This window comes from Bombyx mandarina, chromosome 06, assembly GCF_030267445.1.
Source record: "Bombyx mandarina strain Sakado chromosome 06, ASM3026744v2".
Lineage (NCBI taxonomy): Eukaryota > Metazoa > Arthropoda > Insecta > Lepidoptera > Bombycidae > Bombyx > Bombyx mandarina.
In genome coordinates this window covers 8700706-8719163 of record NC_143213.1, presented here as the reverse complement: position 1 = coordinate 8719163, position 18458 = coordinate 8700706, and the positions used below count along the sequence as shown (strand labels likewise).

Genomic DNA, 18458 nt, shown 5'->3' with positions numbered 1-18458 from the left:
TGAAACGCATTACCTCTTCACGGCTGAAATAGGCAGGGTGGTGGTACCTACCCGTGCGGACTCACACGAGATCCTATCACCAGTAATTACGAAAATTGTAATTTTGCGGGAATGCTTTTATTACACGATGTTATTCCTTCACCGTGGAAGTCAATCGTGAACATTTGTTAAGTATTCGCCCTGCCTATTTCTGCCGTGAAGCAGTAATGCGTTTCGGTTTGAAGGGTTGGGCAGCCGTTGTAACTATACTGAAATCTTAGAACTTATATCTCAAGGTGGGTGGCGCATTTACGTTGTAGATGTCCATGGGCTCCAGTAACCACTTAACATCAGGTGGGCTGTGAGCTCGTTCAAACATCTAAGCAATAAAAAAAAAAGTATTTTATTAGAAAAATTGGTACTCGCCTGCCGGATTCGAACATCGTTGCATCGCTTAATACGAACGTATCGAACATTTCGTCCTTTTTTTAGGCCACGACGACTTTAATGAAAAATTTGATAATTATAAAAAATATTTTTGGCGAGAAAGCATATTTGGCGTTTTTCCGGTTAAAATCTAGAGTAAAGGTCGCTAATTAAGAGCTAAGCGTTTCACAAGTATACTGGAGTTATTTAATTTCTTCTCATCTAACATCTACAGTGATGTATTACATCACCTCATTTAGTTACCTTTCAGTTTCAAATTTTGAAACTGCTTGCTTTCTATTTTATTTAACCATTCACACGTGGTGACGCGATGACGTGACTGACACACAGACGTGACTGACCTTTGGGACAAAAAATTCTTACTGTATGGGCAGCGTTCCTTTTGCTTGTCTAATGGACGAATCAAAGGGTAATCAGTCACTTGTCAGACATTGTCAAATTGTTTTAAACATCTGTTTTCATTATCAAAAAACAGTTCATCTATTTAGATAACAACAACAAAATAATTAAAAGTGAGATCATTTGAAGTTATATTCGGAATAACTATCGTATTGTCTTATTTTAGAAATATTATGATGAACATTTTTGTGAATTAATTTCTCGAAAATAACTAAATGTTTAATAGTTTTTCAATATGTCAGAAAAAACTAGTAGTCGCATTTTCTCAGGCAGCAGGGTTTTAGGTTATGTTAGTACACATGTGCCGTGTGTTGCTAGATATATCCAAAGACGTGGTGAAACAATACTTTGTACGAGCGTAGGAAAGTGGTTTCACACTTATGGCTGTAACAAATTCCGCTTGCTTAGCGTTAGTGGTGAGCATCCAGGACCCATAACATGTATGGTTGGAGATAAATATCATGTCTACACTGCAAGTGAAAATAACATTTATGCCTGGAGACGTGGTTGCGAATTAACGCATGTGTATAGAGGACACAATGCTTCCATTAAGTTGATGTATCCTTTTGGCCCTCATCTTATATCAATAGATGAAGACAACATTTTGAAAGTGTTTGATATCAAAGAAGAGACAGTAGTACTAGAAATACCATATGAAAAGAAAGTATTTGACATAACCACTATATGTCATCCTCCTACATATTTAAACAAAGTTCTCTTGGGCAGCAAACAGGGCAGATTACAGTTGTGGAATTTAAATACATCAAAATTAGTTTATACTTTTAATGGCTGGAACTCTTGCGTTAAAATTACGGAGCCAGCTCCTGCAATCGATGTTGTTGCGATAGCTTTAGCGAATAACAAGATTGTGCTTCACAATTTGCGTTATGATCAACTTGTTATGGAGTTCACCCATGACTGGGGGAAGGTCACTTCTCTGTCATTTCAAATAAACAGCACACCTATTATGGTTACCGGAAGCTCTGCCGGTCATATAGTTACATGGAACTTAGAAGAAAAGAGAGTTCATACACAGATGGAGTCTGCTCATAATGCTAGTGTAGCAGGCTTGCACTGTATGTTATCGGAACCATTGATGGTAACAAATTCTGAGGACAACTCTCTGAAGCTATGGATATTTGATATGCCTGATGGTGGAGCTCGACTATTGAGAAAAAGGTATTGTCAAGTTGTCTTTTGAAACTAAGCCATTATTTTAAAGATTAGTATTGTTTTTAAAATTTCAGCAGATTAGTTAACAAATATAATTTTCAAATAAAACAGGACTTAATATATGAAAAAAAAACCCAGCCAAATTAGTTGTGAAGGTTACTAGAACACTGTCATCATAATAAAATTATAATTTTTGCAGAGACGGACCCGCACTTCCTCCAAACTATGTAACATATTGTGGCTTAACTGGAGATAATCTTTTAGTAGCTGGAAGAGATAGTAGCCTCTATATTATGAATACTATATCAGAAACATTCAATAAGAATTTGGGGAGAGCTTCTCGTAACAGAAAGGCTTCCAAGAAAAAAAGTAAGTTCTATTATAACTGATAGGTCTTATATACATACTTACTATATTCTAAATCATAGTGTTTCTACAAAGGTTAGGGGTACTGGCATAATGTGCCTTAAATTAATTAACTTTAAAGTAGGTTTATCATAAATATCTGCAGAAATCAATACAAAGTAAACAGGATGATAGGTAACTACCATTCCTGAAATGGAAGTGGTATTAATGTACTCAATGTGAACTTTAAACTATTTGTTCATAGCCTAAATTTATACCTATTATTAATGGTTAAACTTTGTAGACCTACACTATAAATTTAAGATATCACATAGAAATCCCTTCACATAAGTATGTCAAACACACAACAGCAAAATTATACAGTTCTTAGCCAAGTCTTTAAGCCTTACTTTTGAGAACTAGGTACAAGATAGGGTAAAGAAACAAGTTATTCTTTTGTGGTATTTTTTTTATTTTTTTTTATTGCTTGGTTGGTTGGACGAGCTCACAGCCCACCTGATGTTAAGTGGTTACTGGAGCCCATAGACATCTACAATGTAAATGCGCCACCCACCTCGAGATATAAGTTCTAAGGTCTCAGTATAGTTACAACGGCTACCCCACCCTTCGAACCGAAACGCATTACTGCTTCACGGCGTAAATAGGCGGGGTGGTGGTACCTACCCGTGCGGACTCCCAAGAGGTCCTACCACCAGTGAATATTGTGCATTGAAATAAATTTTATATTATTAACAGAGAGAAGTCAATATGATCCATTGATCATGCCGCCAGTCACAAGGCTTAGCCTATGCATGCAAAGAGATAAACAGTGGGATAGTGTAGCAGCGATTCATAGGAACTTACATTGGGTGACAACTTGGTCTTATCATAAAATGAAAATGGGTCAGCACATACTGAAGGCTCCAGGCCTTATAAAAGGAGATGTTGCAACATGCCTCACCGTCACTAACTGTGGAAACTTTGTTATAATCGGTAAGCAGTATTCAAAATTAATTATGTTCTCAAAAATGTTGTATTTTGTTAAGTCCCTTCTTTTATAGTGGTAGTATGAAAAAACTTAGACAGAAAGAATAAAAACACACATTAAGAGATAGTTTGGAATTCGCCAAATGCAAAAAAAACTTTTTTTTTGAAATTATTCGTTTCAATTACCTTTAGGTTATAGTAATGGACAAGTACACAGATTCAACATGCAATCAGGAATACACCGAGGGACTTTTGGGAATGAGAAGAAAATAGCACACAAAAGTGCCGTCAGAGGAGTTGAGACTGATTTATGTAACCAAAAGGCTATCACTGCAGGTGCAGATAATAAACTGAAATTCTGGTACTTTAAGAATTGTAAGTGAACTTCCTTTGGCTATAATATCACAACAATTTTTGATTTATGTACAGAATTTAATTGAACAATTTGCAAATCATGCCTACCAATTAATTAACTTTATATATAACAGTTAACTCAAAAGCGTGTTAATTTGTCAAGCTATACAAGCACTAAGATTTTTACAAATTCATATTTTGTTTACTTGCAATCCCAGACAATGTCCCCACAAAACATCTGATTTTAGTAAATATTATGCAGAATTAAATGATTTTTTATTCATGCGAGGAATCCACCAGTTATTATTTTCATCTTTGTTATGTGCAGTATAGTAAAATTGTAAATAGAATAAATTTGGTGGTGGTTTTCAGTAATATTATCTGAGAAACTCGATGTGCCTAACTTTTGTACCATTTAAATGGCTTAACTTGTTCCATATTAGGATTCACAGATAACTGTTTATTTATTTGATATTGTGACCTGAATTTAGTGTAAAATATAGTGCTAAATCTATATTATAAAATAATCACCTAGAATAAGTATAAATATTCATTTAATTAGAATTATGTCTATTTCAGTAACTGCACCATACTCAGTTATGCGATTAGAAGAGTCAGTTTCAATGACTAAATGCCACAGAGAGAGTGCCTTGTTAGCATTGGCTAATGAGGATTTCAGTATTACTATAGTTGATATAGACACAGTGAATATAGTGAGAAAATTTGAGGGACATGCAGGAAAAATAAATGACATTGATTTTGACCACCAAAGCAGGTGTGTATTAAATGTATTTTAGTATGAAACACAAAAAAGTGGTTTTGTCTTGTTTGTAATCCTCAGAATAAAAAAAAAATAGGAGTTTGAAACATGAATATTTAAAATTTTCAGATGGCTGATTAGTTCTTCAATGGATTCTACAATATGTACATGGGACATACCTAGTGGTGAACTTGTAGATATATTTGTAGTAAGTAGACTAACATAGAACATTTTCACAACATACATCCTTTTATGTCATCATGTTGTGTCAGTCGTGATGCTATTTTCCTGAAAATTATAATAATATGTGATTGCTTTTTCATGATACAGAAACTTTGTTTATGTAAACTATGTTTACAATAAGTATGTAGGGTTCCCAGGGTAATGTTTTAAGAAAAAACAAACTAACCAAAAAAACAAACGATCGAAAAATAGAGAATTGCTTTCAAATTATAATGTATTAGTACTAAAAACCTGATAACTGATTATTTAACTGTTATTTGTAGACCGAGCGACCATGCACATCCTTAAGCATGTCACCTACGGGAGATTACTTAGCCACAACGCATGTCGGTGATATAGGAGTGTTTCTGTGGGCTAACAAACTTTTGTATGAAAAGATATTCCTGAAACCAATTGACCGATATTCTGTGGATATACCTAAACTTGGTAAGTACAACATACATAATATCTAGTATCATATCTGGATAAACTAATTTGAGGATATATTTAAAACACAGAATCTTGTATGGCAGGTAGATTTTTTTTCTTTTTTGTTGCTTAAATGGGTGGACGAGCTCACAGCCCACCTGGTGCAATTTGGTTACTGGAGCCTACAGACATCTACAACGTAAATGCGCCACCCACCTTGAGATGCAAGTTCTAAGGCCTCAGTATAGTTAAAACAGCTACCCCACCATTCAAACCGAAACGCATTACTGCTTCACGGCAGAAATAGGCAGGATGGTGGTACCTATTCGTACGGACTCACAAGAGGTCCTACCGCCAGTATATATTTTTATTGAATTTTTACAGCTCTGCCTACATTGACACCAAAAGATCCATGTCAAAATGAAACAGAAATCATTGAAGTCTGTGAAGAACCAGAATACAAATCTCCCATCCAAATCAGTGAAGAATTAATAACTTTGTCGAATCAGCCAACGTCGCGATGGTTGAATTTATTAAACCTCGATATTGTGAAAAAACGTAATAAGCCAAAAACACCTCTGACAATACCAAAATCGGCACCTTTCTTCCTGCCTACCATACCAAGCTTAGACCTGGAATTTGACGTAGAAAAAGATAAAGAACACAATAGTAATTCTAGGTTATTGATACCCGAATCTCTGTCGACGTTGTCAGCATTCGCCAAGAAACTAGTATCTTCTGATAATAATGAAGACTTCAGTAAATGCGTTGAGATTTTGAAGACCTTATCCTCGTCGGCTATTGAAGTCGAAATCAACAGTATGGCGCCTGACATGGGCGGTTCTATAGACGTAATGGTTAAATTCTTGCAAATGTTAGAGATTACATTGAAAAGTAACAGAGATTTCGAATTAGCTCAATCTTATTTAAGTTTATTTTTAAAATCCCACACAAAGGTTATATCCGAGGAAAAAGAACTGCGTGATTCGTTGATTTCAGTAGAAGAAGCGGCCACAGAATCATGGTCGAAATTACAAAATCAGTTGATGTATAATATCTGTATAGTTAAGGCATTAAAGGACATGTAATAAATTTTACTTTTGTTCTTTTATTTTAATATTTATTTATTTATTATTGCTATTATTTGTAGTAGCAGTGGTAGTGTCTAATGAAGTGTGTTTAGTGTTATAGTAACCGGCAAACTTCTTGAGCAAATGACCTTGACTGCGCAGAACCGAATTTTAGATCACTTTGGTGGTGAGGGTGAGGCGCGACGGCAGGGGAAATCGTATCGAGCGCGTTATTGGTAGATCAGTCGAACCTTGCGTCCCGCACCGCGCCCTCGTTCCGCTTGCTCCCAAAAGTACGCTTGCGTACAGTGGAAAGTCTATCGTTATTAATCGTTAAGTTATTTGTTATAATTACTTGTGGACTTTGTTGCCATTGCTATTTGTTGAGTGTTTGTTGATTTTTTATAAAACATACACTATGCCGCGACAAACTGGTGTAGTATTCAAAAGAAAGGGTAGAAAAATTGTGTACGACGTATATTGCTGCATTATAAAACAGGGGAAGAATGATATGGAAAAATTAAAACAGACTTCGGAAGTAACAAAACCATCAGTGAGTGCTGTTAGGTGCATTATTAAGGAAGCTAAAGGCTCTGGCTCGCTCGCCGTGTTTCGGACTCCGGGTAAGAAAAGATCAGGGAAGAAGAAAGTTACCGAAATGGATAGTTTCGTTCAATCTGTAATAAAAAGATGTAATCATAATAACTACATAACAAGCAGCGAAACTCCGTACCGTAGAAAGGCTTCGAAAAATTTAAAGAAGATATAAATTTTAATGGCTCGAAATGAAGCTTACGACGTATTATGAAAGAGCTAGGCTTCAGATGGAAAAAAAAAAAACAGAAAACAATGGGAAGCTGGTAATTGAAAAAAGTTACATTCGATTACTACGAATCGAATATCTTCAAAAAATAATTAATTATAGACAAAAAAGAAGACCGAATCGACCGAGTTGTAAACTACACCGATGAGCCCTATGTCGACTAATCACGATGATAGCGACTCGGGTGATGAAAACAGTGATGATGATGATGGTCAAGATTATGATAACGAAAAAAAAATTACAAATACCAGCTTCGCTTCAACTGAACCAAGACCTGGCAACAGCTCTAGTTTTGACTTAATAGAAGGAATATCTATTTTACCCCAAGATTAAATTATTACAATTATTAACCTATATGTTTTGTTGATGTTTTAATAAATATATAAATAAATACATATGTTGATTTTACTAATTTAATAATTATGACGCAGAGTAAGTAATGTTTTTGCACGTGAGTGTACCATGCGCGAACTTACCCCCACTACGTCAACAAATGCTCAAGAAGTTTGCCGGCTATTACACACTGTGTTTTTTCCAAAAGGAGTTGTAGCGGCAGTCTTTCCTAGACACTACATTCACAAAATCTCGATTGTGAAATTTCTATTAATTGTTAAAGCACACTGTACATTGAACACGTTAGTCATTATTAAACTAAACAAAAGTACATGTTGTTTCGTTAAAGGCTTAATACACTTGGCTGAATTTAGTCGACTGAATTCAGTCGCTACTGAATTCAGTGAAGTGTAATAGCATTAAGTAAGTTAGTCTACTGAATTCAGTAGCAAGGGTCGTTTCTGACTGACTAAATCATATAGAAGCCTAATTAGAAACGCATTTAGGAAGGTGTAATCGCATTTAGTTACTTATTGGTTTCAGTCGTCCCATAGCTCTCCGTGCGTAAGGACGTTTTAGTTTATTTTTTGCTTTCGAATAAAAATTATTAATTTCGGTCGCCTTTATTTAATGTGACAGACATTTATAAATAGCCCGACATGTTTCAGGGATAGTTTTTGTCATCAGGGGTTGGGATATTGAAGAACTAAATTTTAAATCTGGATACGAAGTTCATATTTGCTAACATTCCGCACAGCAATAAATATTTCTTCACCGATATTCTTGTTTTTATTTATTTTTATTTTGAGAAATTGAAACAAAAAACAAAAACAAAAACAAAAAATTTGTTGTTTTTAAACGTCGCGTTTAAACTGACAATTTATTCAGTAACTGAATTTAGAACAGTGTAATCAAAAGCTTCTGAATACAGTCGACTAAATTTAGCCAAGTGTAATAAGCCTTTTAGTTAATATTTCATGAGTGTAGTTGAAGGGCGACAAGCGCGTTTCAAGATCACTGACCCCGCGCGTCATTTGAATCTGTTTTAATTACATTGCGGCATATAGCATTGACAATTAAAATTAGAATTACTATACTGATTGTTTAGTGTTCTGGTTTTAGGAATCGCCCGTAACCTGTACGTATCAGGGGTCTGGTATGAGACATTCACCAGTAGTCTCCGCGTGTCTTCGAAATGTGGCCTTTGATACGTTTTCAATAGTCCGCTTGATCTCGCGGCTTACATGAAATGAACATGGCCAGCATGAAATTTCGAGGTTACTGGAATAAATTGAAATCAATATTTTATTTAGACTACGTGTGTATATACAAAAACGCATTTGTATGCAATCTTCATATATGTAATCGGTAAACTCAATACATAAATATAAAAAAAAACAACTACCTACCGCAATTGGTATCTCAAACTAGTCGCCGTTAATAACCATAATTTGTTCTAATGCTGATTGTATCATACATGGCCATGTTTTATTACATTTTAAAAGTTACCTATTTATAACAAAGTCCCTAGTTAGATGAGACCATGAATATTAACATTGTCTTTACTCGTGTAATTATATGATTTTACTTAATAAATGTAATTGTTCCCTCATTTCCTTCCAATTGTATTAACAATTGTTGTAGTCTAGCTATACTTCCTGCATTCATTCACAATGTGGTGAGTTGCTGACGTCTACGGCAGGTCATCGAATATTTTGACGTAGGCAAAAAAAACCTTAATTTTAATGGTATTTTTATGGGATTCTATGGTATTCGACACACTGCAAAATATTGTCCTATTTTTTTCAAATGTGTATTTTAACTTATAATCTTTCGTATTGTATCATAATGAACTCTCAACGTTCTGAATGTACGCAAGTAGGTATTAAACTAATGTAATGCACAAACTGAAATATACTAAACATCCTTCTTGATTAAAAATAGGCTGTTGAAATTGAAATCCGTTTGTAATAGCTAAATCCCTAGTTCACATTGCTCTATAGTATAATACGAATATATGATTATGAAACTAACATTAGAATATATAACACATGCAAACTGAAATAAAAAAAACAAATTTTATTTTATTTACGAAATTTGGAGAGCATCGTAGGTTTTTTTGAAGCTCCGCATAGAATGGCATAGAATATGTAGGTACCTAATAAATTTAAAATTTATTACGTATTTACCACTAGTAACGCAAATTTTGCGAATTAACTTTTGATTATACGGTGCTGTATCTTCATCGTGTAAGTTCTTGATTACTGAAATCAACTTAATTACCTATTTAAACATATTATATATATCCTATGTAGGTATTTACTTTATTAAAATGGTATGTTTCCCAGGACCGAACCTATAGTCGTACAACTATGAGAGTACACAAGGCTACGAATGTTAACATTAGTATTTTACCAATAACTAATATATTATGATATAAACAGATTTATTTATTTATTTAATAGCTATTAGGCGAGATATTCCTATAGGATAGAAGACGGAATACATATTAGGATTCCATGTACTTTGAGAATAAGTATAATACATAAATATATGTCTCTGTAATCATTTAGAAAAGGAATCGGTTGATAAACAGATGCAAAAACGTCAGTAGATATCTAAAGGCTTTTTCTTTTTTGGAAATAAAAAACTATTACTTCAAACAATAAGATAATATTAGTATTAAATCTTATAATAGTTACAAAATATTAAAAAAGAAAAATAAAACGGCAAATAGAGAATAAAATAGTACATAAATATTTTAGTTTTACCTAGTTATACATAGATTAAACCCTCTGATCTCGATTACGTAAGTAACCGGAAGATCGATGGTACGGGCCAAGTGATCATCGATGAGGTGTACTTGATATTTGTTGAGTGTGGGTTTCCGTTATCTGTGGCGGTCCGATAGAGTGACGGTAATTTTGTTTGTTGTTCGATGTGAAGAAATTCCCTAACCCTGAAGATGCCATAATCGCATTATCCTCTACTACCGATACATATTATAAGTATATTCAGACAATTTCACGACTGTTGTATTACAGCTTACACGTTGCTTTATCAGAAACTGTGATCTATGTATTCCAATTTATTTATTTATTTTATTAGGCTCACAATACACATCACAAGCTAAAGATACATAAAAAACACAAATAAAAAGAAACAAAATCTGGCTTGCAACATAAGTTATGTGCGCACGATTCAATGTTCGTAATTGCTAATAGAAAAATCATGCATGAGTATAATTTATATTTAAAAATATACGGTCATGTTGAGTTATTGCAGCTTTCTTTTCCATCTCAATCGTTCCCTCATTGTTGAAGATTGTGATTCTTCTGTCGTTTTCTCACTTTCTCTCCATCTATTATTCCTATATTTTGTGCCGCGGAGAGCTTGGTTGACCAGCATTCCGAGCTGTTGAGTCGCGGGGGCAGGCCACCCCTTTGGGCTACGGGCCTGTAGGTTTTTGGTTTTCTAATTTACAGTGTGCTTAGTACTGCTTAGTGCGAGTTTCTTAACGTTCTCGATAGCGTAAAAGTTAAGCCAATTTAGTATGCACTTGGAACAGCGCCCCTAGCGGAAAACGTACGTAAACGATCCCATTCCATACAAATATGAGCTAACTTTTACGCTATCGAGAGCGTTAAAAAACTTGCACTAAGCACACGGGTAGCGATAGATCTTTCTAGGCTATCAACGTTTCTGCATGCTATGTGACCAAAATCTTAGCTGTATGTGATCTTATTCAGTTTCGATGTTCAAGGCTCACACTACTCTAATAACTCATCATGAATAATACTTTGTTAAATGAGATTTTCAATATGTTGTTGATGTTGTTGATTTTTAATATGTGCTGGTATAAATAATAAAAATTCCACGTAAAGTGTCTGGTTTTATTTTAAAGAAAAATATTAGAATAGGTAACCTCCGTTTTACGTCTTTTGAAGGCGATGACACTCAAATCTTTTGATTGATTTGATTGATCATCATTAATGATACCTACTATACATACGGCTAAAGTTTGATTTACCCATGTTCAAAATGGAACGCGTCAGCCAAGAAATTTGTAGATACTTATGTAACAAAACCAAGATTATGTTTTTTGACCTCGTCAACCGCAACTTACTGAATTAACGCATATAGTAAACTGTGAAGTGATCCAATCTTACGTTTACTTAGACTCTTTAATAAACATGACCGACGAAATACGATGGATAGTCTGTAAAAATTGGAATATCACTAAAGTAAGAAGTACTCTAATTATAATTTACTAAGTAAGTGGATGATTATATCTATAAATTCATATATAGAATTTGTTCTCTTTGATTTGTAGGGTAGTCGCTCCATTAGAATTGAGAGTGCATAGAACATGCCTTATGAAAGAAACATGCCTCGATATTGATTATTGGTAGCGCACACTTACATTATGTTTCGGTATAGGTTTTGTTTACCATTTAACACAAGGAAGATTCGTACAACATAATATCTGTCAGCTAATGTACTCTAATAAAAAGTATAAAATAAAATGACTAATGTGTAGGAGCGGGCTTTTTTTTTTACTAGGACATGGAAAAAGTTAACATGATAACGCTAGAGCCGGCAGCAGCTATTCACAACAATAGGGTATAATAAATGGTTCCTTCGCATTGTGAACATTGAAGAAGTGTTTTTTTTCTTCATAAAAGTTTGCCTGTAATCTTATGTTCCATTCGATATTTATTTTTCAAAAACAGACAACTTTTCCTCCGACGAAATGGATTATGAATAAAATACAAATGAAATACTGGCATCAGGATTTTCTGCGCTCAAAATGGAACTAAGTAAAAAATATAAAAATAATAAAAATTAGCTTTAATAAATTCGAAATTTTTCTTCAGTCGTTGCAATTTTTCCTCTCCGATGGCCTCGATTTATTTGCAGATGATCCGCGAGAAGTCTTTGTGGCGTTTATTGAATATTTTTCGAAGGGAATTAAATCTCTGCCGACAGGTTCAAGAGAGTCGGCGTTCATTAATCGGCCGCTTCATTTTAGCAATAAGTATTCATCTCTCCCTCCTCCGTTCTTAGCATCGACAATCGGCGTCTGAGATCTCCAATGAAAATCTGATTGTGCTTCCTTTCCTTTGCATTATGAATATCTATTAAATGCTTTTTCGGCTTCCTTTATCATTCGTTTATTAGAGGTGGATTGAGTGTTCGACAAATAGTACGAAAGTGAAATGTTTTATTTAATGTGTATCATCATTTCTTCGGGGAGTCGGGTGACGATTTTGTAAGAAATAATAAAGCTGTCGAATGACATTTCTATACTAACCGCTTTCATATGCAAGTGCTTCAGAAAATGTTAATTTCCGGAGGGCGTGCTGAGTGCTACAGCTCGCCGATAACGAGAATTTTTGTTATATGGATGTTCTCCGCACGTTACACACAGTAGATGTTGTATAAAACGAAACAAGCTAAGTTTCTTTTTTTGTTTTTTTTTTATTGCGTGAACGGACGGACGAGCTCACGGTCCACCTGATGTTAAGTGGTTACTTAGACAACTACAACCTAAATGCTGCCATTCAGCTTCAGACAAGAGTTTTAAGGTCTCAGCTGTAACAGTACAACGGCTGCCCCACCCTACAAACCGAAACGCATTACTGCTTCATGGCAGAAATAGGGAAATAGGCAGGGTGGTACAGTACGTACCACTGTACAAATGTTGTCCATAGTGACTTACTCACTCACTGACTCACATAATATACAAAACGGCCACAATTACCGTTACATTAAGAAAATATTAAATATAATTAAATATTATAGAAAATATTAAAGCTGGAACCTGACAATTTAATGTATTTTTTTTATTTTTTTTATTGCTTGGATGGTTGGACGAGCTCACAGCCCACCTGGTGTTAAGTGGTTACTGGAGCCCATAGACATCTACAACGTAAATACGCCACCCACCTCGAGATATAAATTCTAAGATCTCAGTATAGTTACAACGGCTACCCCACCCTTCGAACCGAAACGCATTACTGCTTCACGGCGGAAATAGGCGGGGTGGTGGTACCTACCCGTGCGGACTCCCAAGAGGTCCTACCACCAGTGAAAAATATTGTGTTTTCTCATTTGTACGTCAATCGTTGTGAAATATTCTTATAATATTAAACCGGAATAGGGTGCTAAACACAGCCAAATTGCTATAATGGCTTGGATTTTATTCCTCAAGGCTATTTTTCATTTAAATATTTATTGAACCCGAAAAATTATACGGGACGGGATCAAATACATTTGTCTGGAATGAAATGAAACAATTAAATGAGATGAGAAAATATCTCGTAAATGTTGGATGTGACGAAACAAAATAACCGAAAAACGAAACAAATTTTATAAGAGCTAGACTTTTTGGAAGAATCCGAGAAGCCACGATATACGATTCCGTTTGACTTTTTCACCACTTGCCCACAATGACATATAATACATATTTTTATATTCCTACCCAACTACCGATAGCCTCGAGGGGTTATTCTGGCTTCACATTGTTGGTAGGCGAGCTTACTTTTTTTTTTAGGATTGAAGGCTTACTGGTGGCCCGGAGGCCTCTCCAGTTTACCAGGACAGGTGGGCAAGCAAAGGCTCAGCCAGGAGGGGTGGGATTTGGTAATAGCAGCCCGAGCGCCTCCGAAGGAGACCTTACTACTCAAGAGCAGCTGCTTCGAGAATGAATCTACTTCCGGATCGGAATCGCAACCCGCTGAGAAGATCCGGCGAGAAACTCAGCGAACTGATTCATGGGTTAGGTTGCACGTCGAACTCTTTGTCGAGTTCGACGAGTACGGTTACCGGGGTTAACGAGCTTACTAACATCAGTAACATCCTAACATTTGCTTTAGCCAGAGCAGTGCTTCGCTGAATCAATCACCGGATCGGAATCGCGACCCACTGAGAAGATTCGAAGAGAAACTCAGTTTTTTGTGTCTATGGGTTAAATTTCACGTTTAACTTTACACTTTATAATCCATCACGCTTAAACCGGAAAAAAATACGAAATTGACAAAATAAAACACTTCAAGTCACTTCACTTAGAACAGCAATTTGTATACTGAAGTATGGGTCTATGAGAAACCTATATAATATATGAATTTGTAAAATAGTGTGTAGTTGAGTAGGTTACAGCAAGTACTTTGTTCACTATGGAATATTAACATAGATCACCTTCCTCCGGCTGACCGGAAGTCAATATATATCGTACATGCCATTCATTCGACCTGTTCACAACTTCTTGTTTTCCATACGAAGAATTAATAAAACTACATAGGTATACTCAAATGTATTCCTTTATATGCATATAATATATATGTTGGCGCAACGTCACCATTTAGTTAACGAAAAATAGTTAAAGTTAGCTGTTTCTTTAATGTTATGCATGTCGACCACTGCTTTAGACTGTATTTAAGAGAATTCATTACTAGGCTACGACTAAATACGAATGACTATTGTCGCACAAAACATTCCGACCGGAGCAGCCGACCGAGGCGGAGCCCTCTGTTGTTATCGTTGTACACTTCAAATGTAATAAACAGAAATCATTGGAAAAGTGAGTCTGAATTACTGTTACTCTGGAAGGCAATGATAATGATGAAGAAAATGGCGTCATCATTTTAAATACACCATGGAACAAGTCTCTCCGTCATATACATACAAAATCTGTATACTAAAACCAATTTATTAAACTAACCGGTACAAAGTTTCAATTAAATCAAGGGATTCAAGTCAAGATAATAATCACAGAGGTACGAGATCAGTATATCGTTATCCGAATGAAGGTTTCCTTATCGTTAACGTGGATATGAACATGAAATATAGATGTAACTATCTATGTAAGTGTCGTTGATTCTCATTTCCAACGGGATAGATATGATAATAGTCTTCATACCCGTACGTATCTCATTTGAATATTGAACAAGGAAATAAAGATTGTCGTCCATTTTATATTAGCAGTGCTTCATTCCAGACCATTTACCTAACTTTTTCACTGAAAATGGGATTCTTCTTAATGTGTCTGGCTGCAGCCGTCCGATTTGCGACCGCCAAGTCCCCGTTGGGTATTCTACTCGATATTGAAGTGCGGTATCTGTAAAAGGCAATTAAAATCACAAAGCCTTTTTAAATGTTCCAAGTATTCGTTTAACGCAGCATTACAGCAATTCTGTTTAAATGTGGTTCGAATTATATTAATGGTGAGTGAATGATAAAAAAAATTCAACTAGTTGTCTAAAGTGTCTACTAGTCTAAATCAATACATTTCTATAGGTTTCACAAGTTGAGCGTCGTTGCATCTCTGGATCACGGTATCGTGGAGACCAGTATGCTTAGTGCGTGTTTTTAAACGTTCTCAATAGCGTAGAAGTTAGCTCCTATTTGTATGGAATGGCATCGTTTGCGTACGTTTGCCGCTAGGGGCGCTGTTCCAACTGCATACAAAATTGGGTTAACTTTTACGCTATCGAGAAAGTTAAGAAACTCGCACTAAGCACACTGAAGGGTTGTGAGCTTTCCATCCAGATCATTTAAAATTCTGCACTATGTACAATATTAACTCTCCTCTAAACTGTATGTTAATTTTCTCTGTTCATGTGAAAATAGTTCTCTATATAGTATTTTGAGAACATTGTAAATTGAATGGCCTGTAGGCATAAAATGTTAAGAAAACCATTTCTAGATAGAAATTAATTTATTTTCTTTAGATTCATTTATAATTTATTGTTTTAGATAATTGTAATTCATATATTAATTCATGTAATTCATGTACTGGTGGTAGGACCTCTTGTGAGTCCGCGCGGGTAGGTACCACCGCCCTGCCTATTTCTGCCGTGAAGTAGTAATGCGTTTCGGTTTGAAAGGTGGGGCAGCCGTTGTAACTATATTGAGATCTTAGAACTTATATCTCAAGGTGGGTGGCGGGCGCATTTACGTTGTAGATGTCCATGGGCTCCAGTAACCACTTAACACCAGGTGGGCTGTGAGCTCGTCCAACCATCTAAGCCATGAAAAAAAAATATGTATCTATTATAGGTAGGTACCTTCGACAATTTTATGAAGCTCGTTCAAAGTTACCTAATTACATTAAAGCGAATCAGAATAGACGTTTTCGTGTAATAAAACCGATTCATCATTCGGTAACAGCCCGAATTGATTGAAGACGCAATTATTAATGTCCATGAAAATGCTGCTTCTGCCGTATCATCATTCGGATAGTTATAATCGAAACGAGTTTCATCAACCAACTTTACAAAAATTCCTGAAATTGGACACATTCTGATTAATTTTTGTAATTCAAAATTTTCGCCGAGTGCAATTTATGTAAGTAACAACGGCAGCTATTTATTTATTTATTTATGTATACACAAAAAAAAGAAGACATAGTACAGAGTAATAGGAAAATTATGTACAAAGGCACTGCATATTTCTTTAAGAAATCTCCTCCAGCAGACCTGCGAGAGGATTATGAGAATAATAATTAAAAGTGACGAGAGTGTGTAGAACAGCTAAAATAATACATACAACATGAGAATTATAGTAATGCACATACACATAGCAAATATTGTTAAACTTGAATACAAAATATTATAAGTAACACAGTATATACGAAGAGTACAGAACAATGATCATTCGATATGATCTATTTGATGATTGCTGTTTGATATTTTGCCTTTTAAATTTATTTTTCACCCGGTTGCGACCCTCGTGGCCTAGACGAGTGTGCCTGCGACCGTGTTCGGTGTAAATCTGTGCATAATTTCAAGTAGTGTTGTGAAACCTAGAATTTCCTATCTCTTTTATTAATACGTTTTTGTTAGCTTTATACGTATGTTAGTACGTGTTGTCGAACTCAGCAAAGAGCTCGAGACGTGCAACCTAACCTAAACATAAGCCCGCTGCGTTTCTCGCCGGATATTCTCAGTGGGTCGCGATTCTGTCCGGTAGTAGATTCATTCGCGAAGCAGCTACTCTTAACCCATTCCGACAGGAGCCCTCTTCTTCGATATAGCGAAGGCGTTCGACAAAGTCTGGCACAACGGTTTGATATACAAACTGTATAACATGGGAGTGCCAGACAGACTCGTGCTCATCATACGAGACTACTTGTCGAACCGTTCGTTCCGATATCGGGTCGAGGGAACGCGTTCCCGGCCCCGTCACGTCACAGCCGGAGTCCCGCAAGGCTCCGCCCTCTCCCCGTTACTATTTAGTTTGTATATCAATGATATACCCCGGTCTCCGGAGACCCATCTGGCGCTCTTCGCCGATGACACCGCCATCTACTACTCGTGTAGGAAGAAGGCGTTGCTTCATCGACGACTTCAGACCGCAGCTACCACCATGGGCCAGTGGTTCCGGAAGTGGCGCATCGACATCAACCCCACGAAAAGCACAGCGGTGCTTTTCAAAAGGGGTCGCCCTCCGAATACTACGCTGAGCATCCCCATCCCGACTAGGCGCGTCAATACCTCCGCCCCCGCCGTTCGCCCAATCACGATGTTCGACCAGCCCATACCGTGGGCCCCGAAGGTCAAATATTTAGGCGTCACCCTCGACAGTAGGATGACATTCCGCCCCCACATCAAGACGGTACGCGACCGTGCCGCCTTCATTCTAGGACGTCTCTACCCGATGATATGTAGGCGAAGTAAAATGTCCCTTAGAAATAAGGTGACACTCTACAAAACTTGCATACGCCCCGTCATGACCTATGCAAGTGTAGTGTTCGCTCACGCGGCCCGCATACACTTAAAATCCTTCCAAATCATTCAATCCCGTTTTTGCAGGATAGCCGTCGGAGCCCCGTGGTTCGTCAGGAACGTCGACGTCCATGACGATCTGGACTTAGAGTCCACCAGTAAGTATATGCAGTCGGCGTCGATGCGCCACTTCGATAAAGCGGCACGACACGAGAACCCTCTCATCGTGGCCGCCGGTAACTACATTCCCGATCCTGCGGACAGAATGGAAAGCAGTCGACGTCGCCCAAAACACGTCATCTCGGATCCTCCCGATCCACTAACGGTGCTTCTAGGTACTTCAAGCACCGGTCACCGTTCTCGTCGAACCCATCGCTTGCGACGAAGGGCTCGACGAGTAAATTAACTCC

General features: G+C 36.6%; 1 protein-coding gene across 1 annotated transcript; it reads left to right on the top strand.

Moving 5' to 3' along the window:
- Window positions 1–852: 852 nt before the first annotated feature.
- LOC114241368 (WD repeat-containing protein 36) lies at window positions 853–6192 on the top strand. Its single transcript, XM_028172182.2, has 8 exons — window positions 853–2004; window positions 2198–2367; window positions 3100–3336; window positions 3523–3705; window positions 4264–4459; window positions 4574–4652; window positions 4951–5113; window positions 5480–6192. Exons 1-8 carry the CDS (start codon window positions 1061–1063, stop codon window positions 6181–6183), a joined length of 2676 nt encoding a protein of 891 aa, XP_028027983.2. The 5' UTR covers window positions 853–1060; the 3' UTR covers window positions 6184–6192.
- Window positions 6193–18458: the final 12266 nt, after the last annotated feature.

Coding starts and splice junctions, on each gene's coding strand:
- LOC114241368 (XM_028172182.2), top strand. CDS start 1,061: ATGTCAGAAAAAACTAGTAGTCGCATTTTCTCAGGCAGCAGGGTTTTA. Junction 2,368..3,099: donor AAAGGCTTCCAAGAAAAAAA/GTAAGTTCTATT, acceptor TATTATTAACAG/AGAGAAGTCAATATGATCCA. Junction 4,460..4,573: donor GATTTTGACCACCAAAGCAG/GTGTGTATTAAA, acceptor TAAAATTTTCAG/ATGGCTGATTAGTTCTTCAA.